Here is a 25523-nt window from a genome sequence, read left to right as displayed (position 1 = left end):
CACGTGTCATAGTTTTTCACTGATAATTAACACACACAGTACTGTAGAGCTGCACACACACACACAGTACTGTAGAACTGCACACACACACAGTACTGTAGAGCTGCACACACACACAGTACTGTAGAGCTGCACACACACACACACACACACACACACACACACACACACACACACACACACACACACACACAGTACTGTAGAGCTGCACACACACACACACACACAGTACTGTAGAGCTGCACACACACACACAGTACTGTAGAGCTGCACACACACAGTACTGTAGAGCTGCACACACACACACACAGTACTGTAGAGCTGCACACACACACACAGTACTGTAGAACTGCACACACACACAGTACTGTAGAGCTGCACACACACACAGTACTGTAGAGCTGCACACACACACACACACACACACACACACACACACACACACACACAGTACTGTAGAGCTGCACACACACACACACACACAGTACTGTAGAGCTGCACACACACACACAGTACTGTAGAGCTGCACACACACAGTACTGTAGAGCTGCACACACACACACACAGTACTGTAGAGCTGCACACACACACACACACAGTACTGTAGAGCTGCACACACACACACAGTACTGTAGAACTGCACACACACACAGTACTGTAGAGCTGCACACACACACACACACAGTACTGTAGAGCTGCACACACACACACACACAGTACTGTAGAGCTGCACACACACACAGTACTGTAGAGCTGCACACACACACACACAGTACTGTAGAACTGCACACACACACACAGTACTGTAGAACTGCACACACACACACAGTACTGTAGAGCTGCACACACACACACACACAGTACTGTAGAGCTGCACACACACACAGTACTGTAGAGCTGCACACACACACACAGTACTGTAGAGCTGCACACACACACACAGTACTGTAGAACTGCACACACACACACACAGTACTGTAGAGCTGCACACACACACAGTACTGTAGAGCTGCACACACACACACACAGTACTGTAGAACTGCACACACACACACAGTACTGTAGAACTGCACACACACACAGTACTGTAGAGCTGCACACACACACACACACAGTACTGTAGAGCTGCACACACACACAGTACTGTAGAGCTGCACACACACACACAGTACTGTAGAGCTGCACACACACACACAGTACTGTAGAACTGCACACACACACACAGTACTGTAGAACTGCACACACACACACAGTACTGTAGAACTGCACACACACACACAGTACTGTAGAACTGCACACACACACAGTACTGTAGAGCTGCACACACACACAGTACTGTAGAGCTGCACACACACACACACAGTACTGTAGAGCTGCACACACACACACAGTACTGTAGAAGAGGAACTAAGAGAGTGAATAGCTAAGCTAAGGATTATAGACAAAGCAATGTAGAGCTTGTGTGTGTGTGTGTGTTAGAGAGCGAGAGAGACAGACAGATATGAACTCTCCTCATCTCCCTAAGTTGGTGCAGGATCAAATAGTCACAAAACTTCAGCTACAACAAGATGCTGATTAAAATACATTCTTAGATTGATTCACAAGGTTCATTGTTCTTTAGCATGTGAGCTGGTGAGCAAGGTAGCAGATTCCCCACGCTGTGAGCTGGTTAGCAAGGTAGCCGATTCCCCACGCCGTGAGCTGGTGAGCAAGGTAGCCGATTCCCCACGCCGTGAGATAGCTAGCAAGGTAGCCGATTCCCCACGCTGGGAGCTAGTTAGCCGATTCTCCACGCTGTGACCTGGTTCGCAAGGTAGCCGATTCCCCATGCTGTGAGCTAGTTAGCAAGGTAGCCGATTCTGAACGCTGTAAGCTAGTCAGCAAGGTAGCCGATTCCGAACTCTGTACGCTAGTTAGCAAGGTAGCTGATTCCCCACGCTGTAAGCTAGTCAGCAAGGTAGCCGATTCCAAACGCTGTGAGCTAGTTAGCAAGGTAGCTGATTCCCCACGCTGTGAGCTAGTTAGCAGATTCTCCACACTGTGACCTGGTAGCAAGGTAGCCGATTCCCCACGCTGTAAGCTAGTCAGCAAGGTAGCTGATTCCGAACGCTGTACGCTAGTTAGCAAGGTAGCCAATTCCCCATGCTGTAAGCTAGTCAGCAAGGTAGCTGATTCCGAACGTTGTACGCTAGTTAGCAAGGTAGCCGATTCCCCACGCTGTGAGCTAGTTAGCAAGGTAGCCGATTCCCCGCGCTGTGAGCAAGGTAAGCGATTCCCAACGCTGTGAGCTGGTTAGCAAGGTAGGCAATTCCCAATGCGGTGAGCTGGTTAGCAAGGTAGCCGATTCTCCACGTTAGTTAGCAAGGTAGCCGATTCCCCACGCTGTGAGCTGGTTAGCAAGGTAGCCGATTCTCCACGCTCTGAGCCAGTCAGCAAGGTAGGCAATTCCCAACGCTGTGAGCTGGTTAGCAAGGTAGCCGATTCCCCACGCTGTGAGCTAGTTAGCAAGGTAGGCGATTCCGAACGCTGTGAGCTAGCTAGCAAGGTAGCCGATTCCCCACGCTGTTAGCTGGTTAGCAAGGTAGGCGATTCCGAGCGCTGTGAGCTAGCTAGCAAGGTAGCCGATTCCCCACGCTGTGAGCTGGTTAGCAAGGTAGGCGATTCCGAGCGCTGTGAGCTGGTTAGCAAGGTAGCCGATTCTCTACACTATGAGCTAGCTAGCAAGGTAGCCGATTCTCCACACTATGAGCTAGTTAGCAAGGTAGCCGATTCTCTACACTATGAGCTAGCTAGCAAGGTAGCCGATTCTCCAGACTATGAGATAGCTAGCAAGGTAGCCGATTCTCTACACTATGAGCTAGCTAGCAAGGTAGCCGATTCTCTACACTATGAGCTAGCTAGCAAGGAAGCCAATTCTCTACACTATGAGCTAGCTAGCAAGGTAGCCGATTCTCCACACTGTGAGCTGGTTATCCAGGTAGCCGATTCTCCACACTGTTAGCTCAGGTAGCCGATTCTCCACACTGTTAGCTCAGGTAGCCGATTCTCCACGCTGTGAGCTGGTTATCCAGGTAGCCGATTCTCCACACTGTGAGCTGGTTATCCAGGTAGCCGATTCTCCACGCTGTGAGCTGGTTAGCCAGGTAGCCGATTCAGCTACTTTGTAACTCATAACATAACTGCCTAGGGACTTGGCACCAGTAACTACTAATTACAAAATCTGTAGTGGAAAACACCTGTGTCCCACATTAACTCTGCATTTTCACTACACATTTATCAGCTCTGAAGATAACCAGTGTCACCATAGAAATTAATCAGCACAGTTTATCTATAAAAGACAAATGTTGGCCAGTATCTCCTAGTCATGGACAGAGTTCCCGACAACTGGAAGTACTGGTGCCTCTTAGTAGTTCAACACATTGAGGACCTCTGCTGAGGAATGGGATGATTTTCTTGAGTGTGTTTGTCATTTTTACATTTGTATTATATTTAGTAAATTGTGTACATGCAGGGCTCCCTTGCAAAAGAGAACTTGTTAAAATAGTCAAATAAATACAAAAATAAAACATACAAAATATATTTATCTCTATTTCCTCTCGTGTGGTGTTTTGAGAGAGCCCCAAGGCAGATCTGATAGTATTGCAGCAGATTGGATGGATGGGGAGGGAGGGATGATTGATGGATGGATGGATGGGGAGGGATGGATGGACGGGGAGGGTGGGATGGACGAGGAGGGAGGGATGGACGGGGAGGGTGGGATGGACGAGGAGGGAGGGATGGACGGAGAGGGATGGATGGGGAGGGATGGATGGACGAGGAGGGAGGGATGGATGGAGAGGGATGGATGGGGAGGGATGGATGGATGGACGAGGAGGGAGGGATGGATGGGGAGGGATGGATGGATGGCGAGGGATGAAGATGGTCAAGGAGGGAGAGATGGACGGATGGTGAGGGAGAGATGGACGGATGGTGAGGGAAAAGGAGGGAGGGATGGATGGACGGACAGGGAGGGATGGATGGATGGGGAGGGAGGGATGGATGGGGAGGGATGAATGGGATGGACCGGGAGGGATGGATGGACGGACAGGGAGGGATGGATGGGGAGGGATGGATGGGATGGACGGGGAGGGAGGAGGGACGGGGAGGGAGGGATGGATGGATGGGGGAGGAGGAGGCGGGGAGGGAGGGATGGATGGATGGGGAGGGAGGGACGGACGGGGAGGGATGGATGGATGGGGAGGGAGGGACGGGGAGGGATGGATGATAGATGGATGGATGGACGGGGAGGGATGGATGGACGGGGAGGGAGGGATGGATGGGGAGGGACGGACGAATGGACGGGGAGGGAGGGAGGGACGGGGAGGGATGGATGGACGGGGAGGGATGGATGGATAGATGGATGGATGGACGGGGAGGGATGGATGGGGAGGGAGGGACGGGGAGGGATGGATGGATAGATGGATGGATGGACGGGGAGGGATGGATGGACGGATGGACGGGGAGGGAGGGATGGATGGGGAGGGACGGACGGATGGACGGGGAGGGAGGGAGGGACGGGGAGGGATGGATGGGGAGGGATGGATGGGATGAATGGGCAGGAGGGACGGATGGACGGGGAGGGAGGGAGGGATGGATGGACGGGGAGGGAGGGATGGATGGATAGACGGGGAGGGAGGGATGGATGGATGGACGGGGAGGAGGGATGGATGGATAGACGGGAGGGAGGGATGGATGGATGGACGGGGAGGGAGGGATGGACGGGGAGGGAGGGACGGAGGGACGGACGGGGAGGGACGGACGGGGAGGAAGGGATGGATAGATGGATGGACGGACTGGGAGGGATGGATAGATGGACGGACGGGGAGGGATGGATAGATGGATGGACGGACGGGGAGGGATGGATAGATGGATGGACGGACGGGGAGGGATGAATAGATGGACGGGGAGGAGGGACGGGGAGGGAGGGAGGGATGGACGGGGAGGGAGGGAGGGGGAGGGAGGGAGGAATGGACGGGGAGGGAGGGAGGGACGGACGGGAGGGAGGGACGGGGAGGGATGGATGGGGAGGGATGGAGGGACGGACGGGGAGGGAGGGAGGGATGGGGAGGGAGGGACGGGGAGGGATGGATGGGGAGGGAGGGACGGACGGGGAGGGATGGATGGATAGATGGATGGATGGACGGGGAGGGATGGATGGACGGATGGACGGGGAGGGAGGGATGGATGGGGAGGGACGGACGAATGGACGGGGAGGGAGGGAGGGACGGGGAGGGATGGATGGACGGATGGACGGGGAGGGATGGATGGACGGACAGGGAGGGATGGATGGGAGGGATGGATGGGGAGGGATGGATGGGGAGGGATGGATGGGGAGGGATGATGGGATGAATGGGCAGGAGGGACGGATGGACGGGGAGGGAGGAGGGACGGACGGGGAGGGACGAACGGGGAGGGATGGATGGATAGACGGGGAGGGAGGGATGGATGGGGAGGGAGGGATGGATGGGGATTGATGGATGGACGGGGAGGGAGGGATGGATGGGGATTGATGGATGGACGGGGAGGAGGGATGGACGGGGAGGGAGGGACGGACGGGGAGGGACGGACGGGGAGGAAGGGATGGATAGACGGGGAGGGAGGGATGGATGGGGAGGGATGGATGGATGGACGGGGAGGGAGGGAGGGATGGATGGACGGGGAGGGAGGGATGGATGGGGAGGGATGGATGGATGGACGGGGAGGGAGGGATGGATGGGGAGGGATGGATGGATGGACGGGGAGGGAGGGACGGAGGGACGGACGGGGAGGGACGGACGGGGAGGAAGGGATGGATAGATGGATGGACGGACGGGGAGGGATGGATAGATGGATGGACGGACTGGGAGGGAGGGATAGATGGATGGACGGACGGGGAGGGATGGATAGATGGATGGACGGACGGGGAGGGATGGATAGATGGATGGACGGACTGGGAGGGAGGGATAGATGGATGGACGGACGGGGAGGGATGGATAGATGGATGGACGGACGGGGAGGGATGGATAGATGGATGGACGGACGGGGAGGGATGGATGGACGGACGGGGAGGGATGGAGGGATGGACGGGGAGGAGGGAGGGATGGACGGGAGGGATGAATGGGGAGGGATGAATGGGGAGGGATGGAGGGACGGACGCGGGAGGGAGGAGGGACGGGGAGGAATGGATGGACGGATGGACGGGGAGGGAGGGACGGACGGGGAGGGATGGATGGACGGGGAGGGATGGATGGACGGGGAGGGATGGAGGGACGGACGGGGAGGGAGGGATGGGGAGGGATGGATGGGGAGGGATGGACGGGGAGGAGGGAGGGATGGACGGGGAGGGAGGGAGGAATGGACGGGGAGGGAGGGATGGATGGACGGGAGGGAGGGAGGGACGGACGGGGAGGGAGGGACGGGGAGGGATGGATGGGGAGGGATGGAGGGACGGACGGGGAGGGAGGGATAGATGGACGGGGAAGGGATGGATGGACGGGGAGGGAGGGATGGATGGACGGGAGGGATGGATGGACGGGGAGGGATGGATGGACGGATGGACGGGGAGGGATGGATGGACGGATGGACGGGGAGGGATGGATGGACGGATGGACGGGGAGGGAGGGATGGATGGGGAGGGACGGACGAATGGACGGGGAGGGAGGGAGGGACGGGGAGGGATGGATGGACGGGGAGGGAGGGAGGGACGGACGGGGAGGGAGGGACGGACAGGGAGGGACGGACAGGGAGGGATGGACAGGGAGGGAGGGAGGGATGGATGGACAGGGAGGGAGGGGAGGGACAGGGAGGGATGGATGGACAGGGAGGGAGGGATGGACAGGGAGGGATGGATGGACAGGGAGGGAGGGATGGACAGGGAGGGAGGGACGGGGAGGGAGGGAGGGACGGGGGAGGGAGGGAGGGATGGACGGGGAGGGAGGGATGGACAGGGAGGGAGGGATGGACAGGGAGGGAGGGATGGACGGGGGAGGGATGGACAGGGAGGGATGGACAGGGATGGAGGAATGGACAGGGAGGGAGGGAGGGATGGAGGAATGGACAGGGAGGGAGGGAGGAATGGACAGGGAGGGATGGAGGAATGGACAGGGAGGGAGGGAGGGATGGAGGAATGCACTTATTGTTTATCAATAAACCTTCGGGGCAAATATAACACACACAAGCCCAAAATAATACATTCTGTCATTTTACTGTTAATGTTGAAGCACAAAGTGATGATGACTTAAAGTCATGCAATAATAGCTGCAACATTTAATCTGAGCCATGTTTTGAATGTTTGATCATTATTATTATTTTACTGCTGCAACCAAAATAAACATGTTCTAGATCTGAAGCCTAATGAAACTTTGTACAGTACATTTACATTTTACATTTAAGTCATTTAGCAGACGCTCTTATCCAGAGCGACTTACAAATTGGTGAATTCACCTTCTGACATCCAGTGGAACAGCCACTTTACAATACCACACACACACACACACACACACACACACACACACACACACACACACACACACACACACACACACACGGTCTAAAATATAACCCCAGAGGAGGAAAAAAAGAGGTGATTTACCGTTTCCTTGTTGGGTAGCAGCTCTTTACGAATCTTGAAGAAGTTCTTGCCGTACTGTCTGAGCCCTTTAATGAACCGCTTCTGAAACAAGAAAACAAGAAAGCAGAGAAAGACCAACCATTAGCTGCCATCCTTACAGATCAGAATCAGCAACACTGATAACTGTACAGTCAAAGAAAATGCAACTATCCACACTGGTTCCAGGCCACAACAAAACATTGTTTCTCTTTTGTTAGTTCTGTGGTTGGTTTGAGAGTTTGATGGTAATCTGTAAAAAAAGCGCTGCGCAGCGACAGATCACAGCTACAGATCACAGCTACAGAGTTACAGAGCACAGCTACAGAGTTACAGAGCACAGTGACAGAGCACAGTGACAGAGCACAGCTACAGAGCACAGCTAGAGTTACAGAGCACAGCTACAGAGTTACAGAGCACAGCTAGAGTTACAGATCACAGCTACAGAGCACAGCTACAGAGTTACAGAGCACAGCTACAGAGTTACAGAGCACAGCTACAGAGTTACAGAGCACAGCTACAGAGCACAGCTACAGAGTTACAGAGCACAGCTACAGAGTTACAGAGCACAGTGACAGAGCACAGTGACAGAGCACAGCTACAGAGTTACAGAGCACAGCTACAGAGCTACAGAGCACAGCTACAGAGCACAGTGACAGAGCACAGCTACAGAGTTACAGAGCACAGCTATAGAGCTACAGAGCACAGCTATAGAGCTACAGAGCACAGCTATAGAGCTACAGAGCACAGCTATATAGCACAGCTACAGAGCACAGCTACAGAGTTACAGAGCACAGCTACAGAGTTACAGAGCACAGCTACAGAGCACAGCTACAGAGCACAGCTAGAGTTACAGAGCACAGCTACAGAGTTACAGAGCACAGCTAGAGTTACAGAGCACAGCTACAGAGTTACAGAGCACAGCTAGAGTTACAGAGCACAGCTACAGAGTTACAGAGCACAGCTACAGAGTTACAGAGCACAGCTACAGAGCACAGCTACAGAGCACAGCTACAGAGCTACAGAGCACAGCTACAGAGCTACAGAGCACAGCTAGAGTTACAGAGCACAGCTATAGAGCACAGCTAGAGTTACAGAGCACAGCTACAGAGCACAGCTATAGAGCTACAGAGCACAGCTAGAGTTACAGAGCACAGCTACAGAGCTACAGAGCACAGCTAGAGTTACAGGGCACAGCTAGAGTTACAGGGCACAGCTACAGAGCACAGCTATAGAGCTACAGAGCACAGCTAGAGTTACAGAGCACAGCTACAGAGCACAGCTACAGAGCTACAGAGCACAGCTAGAGTTACAGAGCACAGCTACAGAGCACAGCTACAGAGCTACAGAGCAAAGCTAGTTATAGAGCACAGCTACAGAGCTACAGAGCACAGCTAGAGTTACAGAGCACAGCTATAGAGCTACAGAGCACAGCTAGAGTTACAGAGCACAGCTACAGAGCACAGCTACAGAGCTACAGGGCACAGCTAGAGTTACAGGGCACAGCTACAGAGCACAGCTATAGAGCTACAGAGCACAGCTAGAGTTACAGAGCACAGCTAGAGTTACAGAGCACAGCTACAGAGCACAGCTACAGAGCTACAGAGCACAGCTAGAGTTACAGAGCACAGCTATAGAGCTACATAGCACAGCTAGAGTTACAGAGCACAGCTACAGAGCCAGCTACAGAGCACAGCTACAGAGCACAGCTACAGAGTTACAGAGCACAGCTACAGAGCACAGCTATCGAGCTACAGAGCACAGCTATAGAGCTACAGAGCACAGTTATAGAGCTACAGAGCACAGCTACAGAGCACAGCTACAGAGTTACAGAGCACAGCTACAGAGCACAGCTATAGAGCTACAAAGCACAGCTATAGAGCTACAGAGCACAGCTATAGAGCTACAGAGCACAGCTACAGAGCGCAGCTATAGAGCTACAGAGCACAGCTAAAGAGCTACAGAGCACAGCTAAAGAGCTACAGAGCACAGCTACAGAGCTACAGAGCTACAGAGCACAGCTATAGAGCTACAGAGCACAGCTAAAGAGCTACAGAGCACAGCTACAGACCACAGCTACAGAGCACAGCTAAAGAGCTACAGAGCACAGCTACAGAGCTACAGGCCACAGCTACAGAGCTACAGAGCACAGCTATAGAGCTACAGAGCACAGCTAAAGAGCTACAGAGCACAGCTAAAGAGCTCCAGAGCACAGCTATAGAGCTACAGAGCACAGCTATAGAGCTACAGAGCACAGCTACAGAGCACAGCTAAAGAGCTACAGAGCACAGCGACACAGCTTCAGAGCTACAGATCACAGCTACAGAGCATAGCTACAGAGCTACAGAGCACAGCTACAGAGCATAGCTACAGAGCTACAGAGCACAGCTACAGAGCACAGCTAAAGAGCTACAGAGCACAGCGACACAGCTTCAGAGCTACAGAGCACAGCTACAGATCACAGCTATAGAGCTACAGAGCACAGCTACAGAGCACAGCTGCACAGCTACAGAGCACAGCTATAGAGCTACAGAGCACAGCTACAGAGCACAGCTACAGAGCTACAGAGCACAGCTACAGAGCACAGCTACAGAGCACAGCTACAGAGCACAGCTACAGAGCACAGCTATAGAGCTACAGAGCACAGCTAAAGAGCTACAGAGCACAGCTACAGAGCTACAGAGCACAGCTAAAGAGCTACAGAGCACAGCTACAGAGCTACAGGCCACAGCTACAGAGCTACAGAGCACAGCTATAGAGCTACAGAGCACAGCTAAAGAGCTACAGAGCACAGCTAAAGAGCTACAGAGCACAGCTATAGAGCTACAGAGCACAGCTACAGAGCACAGCTAAAGAGCTACAGAGCACAGCGACACAGCTTCAGAGCACAGCTTCAGAGCTACAGATCACAGCTACAGAGCACAGCTACAGAGAACAACTACAGATCACAGCTACAGATCACAGCTACAGAGCACAGCTACAGATCACAGCTATAGAGCTACAGAGCACAGCTACAGAGCACAGCTACAGAGCACAGCTACAGAGCTACAGAGCACAGCTACAGAGCACAGCTATAGAGCTAGAGCACAGCTACAGAGCACAGCTACAGAGCTACAGAGCACAGCTACAGAGCACAGCTACAGAGCTACAGAGCACAGCTACAGAGCTACAGAGCACAGCTACAGAGCTACAGAGCACAGCTACAGAGCACAGCTACAGAGCACAGCTACAGAGCACAGCTACAGAGCTACAGATCACAGCTACAGAGCACAGCTACAGCGCTACAGAGCACAGCTACAGAGCTACACAGCTACAGAGCACAGCTACAGCGCTACAGAGCACAGCTACAGAGCTACAGAGCACAGCTACAGAGCTACAGAGCACAGCTGTGTCAGGACACAATACAGAGGAAATGACTAACTCAAGCAGACACAGAAACAGAGTATACATATGCCGTTTCATGTGGGTTGAAAAGAGCAGCTACGGAAATCTATTGTTACATAAATCACATAGGAAATATCAGATTCAGGGAGAATAACATCTGAGTCTTACAGAGCAAAAGTTCAAAGCCAAAACAACTCAACTTCAATAACTTCTGTATAATGGCAAAGCATTTCCTTACTCTGTGCGTACCACCACCAATTCATTCCTAAATACACAGACCATTTTTCTCTGAAGGAAATACAGCACTTACATAATAATGCACTTGCACAGTCAGAGCAAATAAAGAACATGGAAAAAAAATAATTAAAAAATAAAATCCACAGTGACAGGATGGAAGAAAATGACATGTTTCTCCAATTCACAACAACCACCATTTTAGATTTTTACATAAAAACTAAAAATGAGAAACATGGAATCTCAACATCTCACAACAACAAAACCAGTAAAAAAAAGAAAAGAAAAAAAGAATAGAACATTAAATAGGTTAAAAAGACAAACCTAAATGTATTTCAGTATTTCTTCTCCTTTAAGAGATGCGAGCCATAAAAAGCAGAGGGAGGGAGGCTGAAAACATTCACGGCAAGCGAAGCAGACTAACCAACACATTTACTTTCAGCTTCCCGAGGCAGGCAAGCCCTGCTCCCCACTCCCGTACCTTTCTCCAGTTAATAATCTCAGACAACGTCTCTCTCCAACCAAGTAACTCCAGAGAAAAACGTGTTCAAGTCCCGGGGAGAACACTTCACAATGCTCTACGGCAAGCCACAGGTAACACAGGAGAAATCAGAGAGGGCAAATCCACAAGGTCTCTGAAGGAACAAATGGGCTTTTTTTTTTTTTTTTTTTTTACAAGCAAGAAATAGCTTGTCACTCTGTGCTCTCCCACTACAAAGGGGACAGCTTTACATGTGATCTTTCTGCAAGAGAGCCTCTGGTCGGCAGCAGCCTTGAAAACCTGGAGCGGCACAATAGCCCAGTGGAGTGGAGCCCTAGAGAGCCTCTGGTCGGCAGCAGGCTGGAAAACCTGGAGCGGCACTATAGCCCAGTGGAGTGGAGCCCTAGAGAGCCTCTGGTTGGCAGCAGCCTTGAAAACCTGGAGCGGCACAATAGCCCAGTGGAGTGGAGCCCTAGAGAGCCTCTGGTCGGCAGCAGGCTGGAAAACCTGGAGTGGCACAGTAGCCCAGTGGAGTGGAGCCCTAGAGAGCCTCTGGTTGGCAGCAGCCTGGAAAACCTGGAGCGGCACAATAGCCCAGTGGAGTGGAGCCCTAGAGAGCCTCTGGTCGGCAGCAGGCTGGAAAACCTGGAGCGGCACAGTAGCCCAGTGGAGTGGAGCCCTAGAGAGCCTCTGGTCGGCAGCAGGCTGGAAAACCTGGAGCGGCACAATAGCCCAGTGGAGTGGAGCCCTAGAGAGCCTCTGGTCGGCAGCAGCCTGGAAAACCTGGATCGATTTCTACTCTGGCACGACCCGGGTTTCTACTCTGGCAGCATCTACTCAGCTCCCTCCAGCCTGTTGTGATGTGAGGACTGCTAAAGCTGTCTTTATGGGTTCTCTCGCCTTCACAGTCCATGTATCTACACTGACCTGGTCCAAATCACAACCTTCCCTGTTTTCATTACAACCCTCAAAGCCACTGCCTTCTGCCTGCCATTAAGAGGAAGCTACAGCATCTCAGGGGCTTGGAGTGAACACACACACACACACACACACACACACACACACACACACACACACACACACACACACACACACACACACACACACACACACACACACGAGAGGGAGGAAGGGAGGAACACTGTGTGTAAAGCAAGGTGTTGGCAACAGTAAAAGGAGACAAGAGAGAGGGTTAAAAGCAGACGGGGGCTTCGTGTGAGTCCTGTATGTGTTTGATACCAGGCCGTTTTCACGTAGCCAGCGTTATGTAACCACAGATTGTTTACACACTCAGGTCTGCTCTGGTCAGGGAAAGAAGGAGAATTCCACAGATGTAGCTAACAGGTTATTTCCCTCCCCCAACACAGGAAGTCAACAGTGGCAAAATAAAAACTGGACAATCTGTGGCCATAATTACACAAAAAAAAGAAGAAGTCTATTGCAATAAGTCAAAGACAACAACTTATAATTTAAATTTGCCTAGTGGTTACAGTGTAGAGGCGGCAGGGTAGCCTGGATGTCAGAAGGTGAATTCACCAATTTGTAAGTCGCTCTGGATAAGAGCGTCTGCTAAATGACTTAAATGTAAATGTAAATGTAGATGTAGCCTAGTGGTTAGAGTGTAGAGGCGGCAGGGTAGCCTAGTGGTTACAGTGTAGAGGCGGCAGGGTAGCCTAGTGGTTAGAGTGTAGAGGCGGCAGGGTAGACTAGTGGTTAGAGTGTAGAGGCGGCAGGGTAGCCTAGTGGTTAGAGTGTAGAGGCGGCAGGGTAGCCTAGTGGTTAGAGTGTAGAGGCGGCAGGGTAGCCTAGTGGTTAGAGTGTAGAGGCGGCAGGGTAGCCTAGTGGTTAAGAGTGTAGAGGCGGCAGGGTAGCCTAGTGGTTAGAGTGTAGAGGCGGCAGGGTAGCCTAGTGGTTAGAGTGTAGAGGCGGCAGGGTAGCCTAGTGGTTAGAGTGTAAAGGCGGCAGGGTAGCCTAGTGGTTAGAGTGTAGAGGCGGCAGGGTAGCCTAGTGGTTAGAGCGTAGAGGCGGCAGGGTAGCCTAGTGGTTAGAGCGTAGAGGCGGCAGGGTAGCCTAGTGGTTAGAGCGTAGAGGCGGCAGGGTAGCCTAGTGGTTAGAGCGTAGAGGCGGCAGGGTAGTCTAGTGGTTAGAGCGTAGAGGCGGCAGGGTAGCCTAGTGGTTAGAGCGTAGAGGCGGCAGGGTAGCCTAGTGGTTAGAGTGTAGAGGCGGCAGGGTAGCCTAGTGGTTAAGAGTGTAGAGGCGGCAGGGTAGCCTAGTGGTTAGAGTGTAGAGGCGGCAGGGTAGCCTAGTGGTTAGAGTGTAGAGGCGGCAGGGTAGCCTAGTGGTTAGAGTGTAAAGGCGGCAGGGTAGCCTAGTGGTTAGAGTGTAGAGGCGGCAGGGTAGCCTAGTGGTTAGAGTGTAGAGGCGGCAGGGTAGCCTAGTGGTTAGAGTGTAGAGGCGGCAGGGTAGCCTAGTGGTTAGAGTGTAGAGGCGGCAGGGTAGCCTAGTGGTTAGAGCGTAGAGGCGGCAGGGTAGTCTAGTGGTTAGAGTGTAGAGGCGGCAGGGTAGCCTAGTGGTTAGAGTGTAGAGGAGGTAGGATAGCCTAGTGGTTAGAGTGTAGAGGCGGCAGGTAGCCTAGTGGTTAGAGCATTGGACTATTAACCGAAAGGTTGCAAGTTCAAACCCCGAGCTGACAAGGTACAAATCTGTCGTTCTGCCCCTGAACAGGCAGTTAACCCACTGTTCCAAGGCCGTCATTGAAAATAAGAATTTGTTCTTAACTGACTTGCCTAGTTAAATAAAGGTAAAAATGAAATAAAAAAAATGAACATATACAGAATATGCGGCAAATCCCTTCTAAAAGTTATTCCCCGACTGAAACAGTTACCTACTGCTACTACTATCAGAGGCCTTGTCTGAAAGCAAATGAGGACAGCTGAACGCTCCGTTGGACTCCGTGTGATAACCTGAGATCTGGAGATCAGTGGTTTACAACCTGCGGTCGACAGGGATGCTGCATGTGGTTATTTGATTCATTTATTTTGAAGTATTTGTTCTTCTGAAAACAGCAGCTGGGAGTACTAATGCTATTATAAGTCACTGCTAAAATGGATTAGATTTGATCACCGAGATATGTTATGTTAATAATGACACGAGTACGTTAATGGTTGTCCTCAAGAGGTTCAGACAGTGATGTGGTGATCTCCGGAATGGAAAAGGCTGGGAAACACTACTGGAGAGGACATGCTATCAGACCAAAACATCATAACACAAGTTCCAAATGGAGTAAATTAAATGACAAGCTCTGGGCTGGAGACAACCTTTTCAGTTGAGAACACCAGCACATCATTTGGTCATATAGAACCAGACTAATAATGACCACATAATGTAGCCGTATTCCATATAGAACCAGACTAATAATGACCACATAATGTAGCCGTATTCCATATAGAACCAGACTAATAATGACCACATAATGTAGCCGTATTCCATATAGAACCAGACTAATAATGACCACATAATGTAGCCGTATTCCATACAGAACCAGACTAATAATGACCACATAATGTAGCCGTATTCCATATAGAACCAGACTAATAATGACCACATAATGTAGCCGTATTCCATATAGAACCAGACTAATAATGACCACATAATGTAGCCGTATTCTATATAGAACCAGACTAATAATGACCACATAATGTAGCCGTATTCCATACAGAACCAGACTAATAATGACCACATAATGTAGCCGTATTCTATATAGAACCAGACTAATAATGACCACATAATGTAGCCGTATTCCATATAGAACCAGACTAATAATGACCACATAATGTAGCCGTATTCCATATAGAACCAGACTAATAATGACCACATAATGTAGCCGTATTCCATACAGAACCAGACTAATAATGACCACATAATGTAGCCGTATTCCATATAGAACCAGACTAATAATGACCACATAATGTAGCCGTATTCCATATAGAACCAGACTAATAATGACCACATAATGTAGCCGTATTCTATATAGAACCAGACTAATAATGACCACATAATGTAGCCGTATTCCATACAGAACCAGACTAATAATGACCACATAATGTAGCCGTATTCTATATAGAACCAGACTAATAATGACCACATAATGTAGCCGTATTCCATATAGAACCAGACTAATAATGACCACATAATGTAGCCGTATTCCATATAGAACCAGACTAATAATGACCACATAATGTAGCCGTATTCCATATAGAACCAGACTAATAATGACCACATAATGTAGCCGTATTCCATACAGAACCAGACTAATAATGACCACATAATGTAGCCGTATTCCATACAGAACCAGACTAATAATGACCACATAATGTAGCCGTATTCCATATAGAACCAGACTAATAATGACCACATAATGTAGCCGTATTCCATACAGAACCAGACTAATAATGACCACATAATGTAGCCGTATTCCATATAGAAACAGACTAATAATGACCACATAATGTAGCCGTATTCCATATAGAACCAGACTAATAATGACCACATAATGTAGCCGTATTCCATACAGAACCAGACTAATAATGACCACATAATGTAGCCGTATTCCATATAGAACCAGGCTAATAATGACCACATAATGTAGCCGTATTCCATATAGAACCAGACTAATAATGACCACATAATGTAGCCGTATTCTATATAGAACCAGACTAATAATGACCACATAATGTAGCCGTATTCTATATAGAACCAGACTAATAATGACCACATAATGTAGCCGTATTCCATATAGAACCAGACTAATAATGACCACATAATGTAGCCGTATTCCATACAGAACCAGGCTGATAACGACCATCCTGTAAATTACTATGGCCTTGTGTTCTTACATTGATTTTGATAGATTCACTCAGGGTTCAACGGTAACTTTTTTCTCTCTCTGGCAGTTAATAAATGCATGTTTTCTCTCTATACTCAGCTAGTAATAGGCTACATTTGGCTATTAATAAACAAATGTATTAAATAGCTGTATGATATAATTTAGCAATGTAAGACATTAATCTATTCCTTAAAATTGCATTGCATGATTCTTCTTTACAAGTAGGCTTGTCATTTAAAAAATGATGTTACATCTAAAAAAAAATAGAAGATTAAAAAGAGATATGTCTTTGTGTAGCTTTCTTTTTGTAGACTATCAACAGTGTCAAGACAGACAACTAAAACGGTAGCCTATGAATGATCAGATGTCTTCCTGTATACTATCAACAGTGTCAAGACAGACAACTAAAACGGTAGCCTATGAATGATCAGATGTCTTCCTGTATACTATCAACAGTGTCAAGACAGACAACTAAAACGGTAGCCTATGAATGATCAGATGTCTTCCTGTATACTATCAACAGTGTCAAGACAGACAACTAAAACGGTAGCCTATGAATGATCAGATTTCTTTTTCGGACAGCTTTTTTCACCATCCGACAAAGTGGGAAGTCAAAAACACTTAGCTCGATTGCTAACTCTAAATATGATCATGTTGCTAAATAGATGAATGAATTAGCCTACATGGCTACCAGTACATGTAATGTCCTAACACAACCGTTCCAGACCTAGGCTTATACAGTCTACTTGATGTAGGCCAAAGATGTTACAGAGTTACAGTTCATATTATATGGCCCACCCACTGGGGAGCCAGGCCCAGCCAATTGGAATGAGTATTTCCCTGACAAAACGGCTTTATTACAGACAGAGATTCTCCTGAGCACCTCCCTCTCCACCTTCTCTGACGATCCCGCAGGTGAAGAAGCCAGATGTGGAGGTCCTGGGTTGGCATGGCTACATGCGTTCTGCGGTTTTCTGAAGCCGGTTGAATGTACAGCCAAAATCTCTAAAAAAGACATCGGAGGCGGCTCATGGTAGAGAAATGAACACTCAATTCTCTTGCAAACAGCTCTGTTGGACATTTCTGCAGTCAGAATGCCAATTGCACACTCCCTTAAAAGTTTTGTGCATATGGAACATTACAGGGATCTTTTATTTCATCTCATGAAACATGGGACCAACAACACATGATGTGCTTACATTTCTGTCCGGTAGGATGTGATTATCCTCTCTGTAACTGGAACAGTAGATGCTTTGAAAATAGTATTTTTCCCGCAATTGCATTTTGAGCAAAGGCCATATGGTTGTGTTTATTTAGAATGCACCTCTCTCTCCTCCGTGTCGCAGTAGGTAAAGGGCGTGGCTCTCTCCGTGTCACAGTGGGAAAAGGGCGTGGCTCTCTTCATGTCGCAGTGGGTAAAGGGCGTGGCTCTCTTCGTGTCACAGTGGGAAAAGGGCGTGGCTCTCTTCATGTCGCAGTGGGTAAAGGGCGTGGCTCTCTTCGTGTCACAGTGGGAAAAGGGCGTGGCTCTCACCGTGTCACAGTGGGTAAAGGGCGTGGCTCTCTCCGTGTCACAGTGGGAAAGGGCGTGGCTCTCTACGTGTCACAGTGGGAAAAGGGCGTGGCTCTCACCGTGTCACAGTGGGTAAAGGGCGTGGCTCTCTCCGTGTCACAGTGGGAAAAGGGCGTGGCTCTCTTCGTGTCACAGTGGGAAAAGGGCGTGGCTCTCACAGTGTCACAGTGGGTAAAGGGCGTGGCTCTCTCCGTGTCACAGTGGGAAAGGGCAAGGCTCTCTTCGTGTCGCAGTGGGTAAAGGGCGTGGCTCTCTCCGTGTCACAGTGGGTAAAGGGCGTGGCTCTCTCCGTGTCACAGTGGGAAAAGGGCGTGGCTCTCTACGTGTCACAGTGGGAAAAGGGCAAGGCTCTCTCCGTGTCAAAGTGGGAAAAGGGCGTGGCTCTCTCCGTGTCACAGTGGGAAAAGGGCGTGGCTCTCTCCGTGTCACAGTGGGAAAAGGGCGTGGCTCTCTTCGTGTCACAGTGGGTAAAGGGCGTGGCTAAAAAAAAAAAATCACTGGCACCCAAGCGACCAATTAAACATTTGTGTCTCACTGCCACGTCAAATGGTCGCAAACGCAAGTGTTTTGGTGGCAGTTTTAGAGCCATGGAGCCGTTTCCCCGGTAGCTGCTAACCTACCACAGACTGACTCCTTATCAGGGTAGATAAAGACACCCGAATGCTCTGTTATAATGCTGTGTGTAATAACCTGCATCCGGGACGGGGCTGACTGTCCGGTCAGCTAGATGACCGGCATGATGAGTGTGGAGGGGAGGCAGTTGATTAGCCAGCAGATGGAGCCAGCTATAATAGGTGAGAGAGAGGCACATTCCTGTCCTGTGGGTTGGGTCATCCTCATCCTACCTTCACACACAGGGGGGGGGGGCATCTCTCTTCCACACTCCTCTCTACATACAATCCATTCATGGTTGGTCATTTAACCTTTTGACTTCTTCAGTTGAATTGACTAATCAGGGCTTAGATGTCACACTGAAGTCAAGCTAATTGAGATGTTATTATAATGGTGTGTATTAAGCTGTACTGAAAAGTACATATAAGGCCTACTGACCACACGGAGAAAGGAGGCTCTATAGCACGACGACAGCACAGTGCGATATTCATTTAGCGTGATGTATTTAAAAGTGGATGACTACTGTATAAAACATGTGATGAACAGAACCTAGTAGCTGAGACCTTCAGGTTCCTAGTAGTTGAGACCTTCAAGTTCCTAGTAGTTGAGACCTTCAAGTTCCTAGTAGTTGAGACCTTCAAGTTCCTAGTAGTTGAGACCTTCAAGTTCCTAGTAGTTGAGACCTTCAAGTTCCTAGTAGTTGAGACCTTCAAGTTCCTAGTAGTTGAGACCTTCAAGTTCCTAGTAGTTGAGACCTTCAAGTTCCTAGTAGTTGAGACCTTCAAGTTCCTAGTAGTTGAGACCTTCAAGTTCCTAGTAGTTGAGACCTTCAAGTTCCTAGTAGTTGAGACCTTCAAGTTCCTAGTAGTAGAGACCTTCAAGTTTCTAGTAGTTGAGACCTTCAAGTTCCTAGTAGTTGAGACCTTCAAGTTCCTAGTTGTTGAGACCTTCAAGTTCCTAGTAGTTGAGACCTTCAAGTTCCTAGTAGTTGAGACCTTCAAGTTCCTTGGCGTCCACATCACTAACATGGTCCAAACACACTAAGACAGTCGTGAAGAGGGCACGACAAAAACCTATTCCCCCTCAGGAGACTGAAAAGATTTGGCATGGGTCCTCAGATCCTCAAAAGGTTCTACAGTTGCACCATCGAGAGCATCCTGACTGGTTGCATCACTGCCCTGGTATGGCAACTGCTCGGCCTCTGACCGTAAGGTTCTACAGAGGGTAGTGCGAAAGGCCCAGTGCATCACTGAGGCCAAGCTTCCTGCCATCCAGGACCTCGAAACCAAACGGTGTCAGAGGAAGGTCCTAAAAATTGTCAAAGACTCCAGCCACCCAAGTCATATCCTGTTCTCTCTGCTACCGCAAGGTAAGCGGTACCGGAGCCCCAAGTCTAGGTCCAAGAGGCTTCTACTCCCAGGCCATAAGACTCCTGAACAGTTAATCAAATGGCTACCCAGACTATTTACACCCCCCCCCCCCCTCTACGCTGCTGCTACTCTCTGTTAGTATATATGTAAAGTCACTCTGCTACCTACATGTACATATTACCTCAATTACCTCGACTAACACGGACTCTGTTCCAGTACCCCCCTGTATATGGCCTCGCTATTGTTATTTTACTGCTGCTGTTTAATGACTTGTTACATTTATTTATTTTAATTTTTTGGTATTTTTCTTAAAACTGCAATGTTGGTTAAGGGCTTGAGCATTTCCCTTTAAGGTCGACACGTTGTATTCAGCATTTCCCTTTAAGGTCTACACGTTGTATTCGGCGCATGTGACAAATAGAATTTGATTTGATGTAATGCATTACTCTGTTAGAAAGCTCAAAATAGTCACTTGTTTTCGTATTTATTGTTTAACTATGATTTGTATGTTTTTGTTTCACATCTTTAAATTGCGGTCGTTTAAAAAAAAATTCAATTGGATATAAATCGCGGCAGTCAGCTTTATAGTTCAACAGCGGTATGCAGCCCGTTATGCAGCCCGGTATGCAGCCCGGTATGCAGCCCGTTATACAGCCCGTTATTCAGCCCGTTATTCAGCCCGTTCCCGCCACAAATTAATGGACAGTCCGATCAGCGAATGAGCATTACGGCGGGACTGCCGAGCATCCAATGGAAACGTAACCTGATACCCCAGTCATTTGTGTCCAACTGAATTAAAGCAGGGAAGCGGGGCTGCCAGACAGCACTGAGGTGAAGCGATTTGTTGAAACATAAGTTGATTTATAAGCGAATTACCTTGATAGAACAATTAAATTATAACGAAAGTACGATTAACATTTAAGAGGTTAATGGTCAGTAAGCAGCATCGGTAAAGAGCTACTCTATCGATGACTAACAACAATTAACAATTGTCACGCACCTCCCGTCTCTGTTCTCATCCCTAACCCCTACATCCTGTTTCCATTGATCATCTTTGAGATGTTTCTACTACTTGATTGTTGTCCACCTGTGGTAAATTCAATTGATTGGACATGATTATAGAAAAGGGACATACTTGTCTATATAAGGGTTCACAGTTGACAGTGTATGTCAGAGTAAAAACCAAGCCATGAGGTCGAAGGAATTGTCCGTAGAGCTCCGAGACAGGATTGTGTCGAGCCACAGATCTGGTGAAGGTTACCAAGAAATGTCTGCAGCATTGAAGGTATCCAAGAACACAGTGGCCTCCATCGTTCTTAAATGGAAGAAGTTTGGGACCACCAAGACTCGTCCTAGAGCTGGCCACCCAGCCAAACTGAGCAATCGGGGAAAGAAGGGCATTGGTCGGGGAGGTGACCAACAAACTAATGGTCACTCTGACAGAGCTCCAGAGTTCTTCTGTGGAGATGGGAGAACCTTCCAGAAGGACAACCATCTCTGCAGCACTCCACCAATCAGGCCTTTAATAGTAGAGTGGCCAGACTGAAGTCACTCCTCAGTAAAAGGCACATGACAGCCCACTTAGAGTTTGCCAAAAGGCACCTAAAGGACTCTGACCATGAGAAACAAGATTCTCTGGTCTGATGAAACCAAGATTGACCTCTGTGGTCTGAATGCCAAGCTTCACGTCTGGAGGAAGCATGGCACCATCCCTACGGTGAAGCATGGTGGTGGCAGCATCATGCTGTGTGTAGGTTTTTTAGTGGCAGGGACTGGGAGACGAGTCAGGATCGAGGGAAAGATGAACTGAGAAAAGTACAGAGAGATCATTGATAAAAACCTGCTCCAGAGCACTCAGGACCTCAGACTGGTGTGAAGGTTCACCTTCCAACAGGACAACGACAACGACCCTAAGCACACAGCCAAGACAACGCAGGTGTGGCTTTGGAACAAGTCTCTGAACATGTCCTTGAGTGGCCCAGCCAGAGCCCGGATCTGAACCCAATCGAACATCTCTGGAGAGTCCTGAACATAGCTGTGCAGCGACGCTCCCCATCCAACCTGACAGAACTTGAGAGGATCTGCAGAGAAGAATGGGAGTAACTTCCCAAATACAGGTGTGCCAAGCTTGTAGCGTCATACCCAAGAAGACTCAAGGCTGTAATCGTGCTTCAACAAAGCATTGAGTAAAAGGTCTGAATATTTATGTAAATGTGGCGCTTTTCATTCATAAAAATTTGTTTCATTATATGGTATTGTGTGTAGATTGATAAGATTTTTTCATTTTTTTTTTTTAAATAAATCAATATTAGAATAAGTATGTAACGTCACAAAATGTGGAAAAAGTCAAGGGGTCTGAATACTTTTGCTCAGTTGGTTGAGCTGTTCAGAGGCTTAACTGTACGGACTGCACACAATCCTCTCATCCTCCCTCCCCCCACTCCTTCCTTTCCTTCTCTCTTTCTCCCTCCCTCCCTCTACATATCGGCTCCAGTTTAAGGCTCAATTTCAGCTGCTGCCAGGGATCTCTTCTCTCTCCCTTTATCTCTCTCCCTCCCTCCTTCATTCCCTCTCTCCTTACCTCTCCAGCCCCAGCTAATAAATCATACACCAATCTGCTTTACCGATCTCTCTGCTCTGCCCGTCTCTGCTCCCGCTCTCCCTCCCTCTGCCTGCTCCCTCTTCTCTGCCTGCTCACTCCCTCCCTCTTCTCTGCCTGCTCCCTCTCTCTCTCTGCCTGCTCCCTCTCTCTCTCTGCCTGCTCCCTCTCTCTCTCTGCCTGCTCCCTCTCTCTCTCTGCCTGCTCCCTCTCTCTCTCTGCCTGCTCCCTCTCTCTCTCTGCCTGCTCCCCTCTCTCTCTGCCTGCTCCCTCTCTCTCTCTGCCTGCTCCCTCTCTCTCTCTGCCTGCTCCCTCTCTCTCTCTGCCTGCTCCCTCTCTCTCTCTGCCTGCTCCCCTCTCTCTCTCTGCCTGCTCCCTCTCTCTCTGCCTGCTCCCTCTCTCTCTGCCTGCTCCCTCTCTCTCTCTGCCTGCTCCCTCTCTCTCTCTGCCTGCTCCCTCTCTCTCTGCCTGCTCCCTCTCTCTCTGCCTGCTCCCTCTCTCTCTCTGCCTGCTCCCTCTCTCTCTCTGCCTGCTCCCTCTCTCTCTCTGCCTGCTCCCTCCCTCTTCCATGCCTGCTCCCCCCCTCTTCTCTGCCTGCTCCCTCCCTCCCTGCCTCTTCTCCCTCCCTCCCTCCCTCTTCTCTGCCTGCTCCCTCCCTCCCAATTCTCTCTCCCCCCCTCCCTCCCTCTCTGACGGCTCCCTCCCTCCCTCTTCTCTTCTCTGCCTGTGTTCCCTCCCTCCCCCTCTTCTCTCTCTGCCCCTGCTCCTATAGCTCCAGCCCACTGTTGTTAGGCAACACAGTGGGGGAGGAGGGGCAGAGGAAGAGGGAGGGAGGAAAAAAGGAATGGGGAAGGAGGGTGGATGAAGGCAAGGTACAAAATCACCAGCCACTATGTGTGCTGAAACAACAGACTTCTCTCTGTCAGAGTGTTTCAGAGAGGCCGGCACTTTCTTCTCTGCTGTGTCTAGTAGTACCTGTTTCTTCTCTGCTGTGTCTAGTAGTACCTGTTTCCTCTCTGCTGTGTCTAGTAGTACCTGTTTCCTCTCTGCTGTGTCTAGTAGGACCTGTTTCCTCTTTGCTGTGTCTAGTAGTACCTGTTTCCTCTCTGCTGTGTCTAGCAGTACCTGTTTCCTCTCTGCTGTGTCTAGCAGTACCTGTTTCCTCTCTGCTGTGTCTAGTAGTACCTGTTTCCTCTCTGCTGTGTCTAGTAGGACCTGTTTCCTCTCTGCTGTGTCTAGCAGTACCTGTTTCCTCTCTGCTGTGTCTAGCAGTACCTGTTTCCTCTCTGCTGTGTCTAGCAGTACCTGTTTCCTCTCTGCTGTGTCTAGCAGTACCTGTTTCCTCTCTGCTGTGTCTAGTAGTACCTGTTTCCTCTCTGCTGTGTCTAGTAGTACCTGTTTCCTCTCTGCTGTGTCTAGTAGTACCTGTTTCCTCTCTGCTGTGTCTAGTAGTACCTGTTTCCTCTCTGCTGTGTCTAGAAGTACCTGTTTCCTCTCTGCTGTGTCTAGTAGTACCTGTTTCCTCTCTGCTGTGTCTAGTAGGACCTGTTTCCTCTCTGCTGTGTCTAGTAGTACCTGTTTCCTCTCTGCTGTGTCTAGCAGTACCTGTTTCCTCTCTGCTGTGTCTAGCAGTACCTGTTTCCTCTCTGCTGTGTCTAGCAGTACCTGTTTCCTCTCTGCTGTGTCTAGCAGTACCTGTTTCCTCTCTGCTGTGTCTAGTAGTACCTGTTTCCTCTCTGCTGTGTCTAGTAGTACCTGTTTCCTCTCTGCTGTGTCTAGTAGTACCTGTTTCCTCTCTGCTGTGTCTAGTAGTACCTGTTTCCTCTCTGCTGTGTCTAGTAGTACCTGTTTCCTCTCTGCTGTGTCTAGTAGTACCTGTTTCCTCTCTGCTGTGTCTAGTAGGACCTGTTTCCTCTCTGCTGTGTCTAGTAGTACCTGTTTCCTCTCTGCTGTGTCTAGCAGTACCTGTTTCCTCTCTGCTGTGTCTAGCAGTACCTGTTTCCTCTCTGCTGTGTCTAGCAGTACCTGTTTCCTCTCTGCTGTGTCTAGTAGTACCTGTTTCCTCTCTGCTGTGTCTAGTAGTACCTGTTTCCTCTCTGCTGTGTCTAGTAGTACCTGTTTCCTCTCTGCTGTGTCTAGTAGTACCTGTTTCCTCTCTGCTGTGTCTAGTAGTACCTGTTTCCTCTCTGCTGTGTCTAGTAGTACCTGTTTCCTCTCTGCTGTGTCTAGTAGTACCTGTTTCCTCTCTGCTGTGTCTAGTAGTACCTGTTTCCTCTCTGCTGTGTCTAGCAGTACCTGTTTCCTCTCTGCTGTGTCTAGCAGTACCTGTTTCTTCTCTGCTGTGTCTAGTAGTACCTGTTTCCTCTCTGCTGTGTCTAGTAGTACCTGTTTCCTCTCTGCTGTGTCTAGTAGTACCTGTTTCCTCTCTGCTGTGTCTAGTAGTACCCGTTTCCTCTCTGCTGTGTCTAGTAGTACCTGTTTCCTCTCTGCTGTGTCTAGCAGTACCTGTTTCCTCTCTGCTGTGTCTAGCAGTACCTGTTTCCTCTCTGCTGTGTCTAGTAGTACCTGTTTCCTCTCTGCTGTGTCTAGCAGTACCTGTTTCCTCTCTGCTGTGTGTAATAGTACCTGTTTCCTCTCTGCTGTGTCTAGCAGTACCTGTTTCCTCTCTGCTGTGTCTAGCAGTACCTGTTTCCTCTCTGCTGTGTCTAGCAGTACCTGTTTCCTCTCTGCTGTGTCTAGTAGTACCTGTTTCCTCTCTGCT

The 25523-nt window shown here is 49.6% G+C and overlaps 1 protein-coding gene across 3 annotated transcripts in view; it reads right to left on the bottom strand.

Moving 5' to 3' along the window:
• The window catches only part of LOC135532641 (arginine-glutamic acid dipeptide repeats protein-like), an 86603-nt gene that overhangs the window by 44415 nt on the left and 16665 nt on the right, over positions 1-25523 (bottom strand). For 2 of the 3 annotated variants that reach the window (XM_064960106.1, XM_064960107.1), the window contains exon 5: positions 7610-7690. In XM_064960106.1, the coding sequence (XP_064816178.1) occupies positions 7610-7690 (81 nt within the window). Of the gene's footprint in view, positions 1-7609; positions 7691-11723; positions 11737-25523 lie in introns of those variants that run through there. The other variant, XM_064960108.1, reaches the window with a different exon arrangement.

This window comes from Oncorhynchus masou, unplaced genomic scaffold (genome assembly GCF_036934945.1).
Source record: "Oncorhynchus masou masou isolate Uvic2021 unplaced genomic scaffold, UVic_Omas_1.1 unplaced_scaffold_1960, whole genome shotgun sequence".
In the NCBI taxonomy this organism is placed as follows: domain Eukaryota; kingdom Metazoa; phylum Chordata; class Actinopteri; order Salmoniformes; family Salmonidae; genus Oncorhynchus; species Oncorhynchus masou.
The sequence above is the reverse complement of the archived record's forward strand: the minus strand, read 5'-3'. Positions and strand labels throughout refer to the sequence as shown.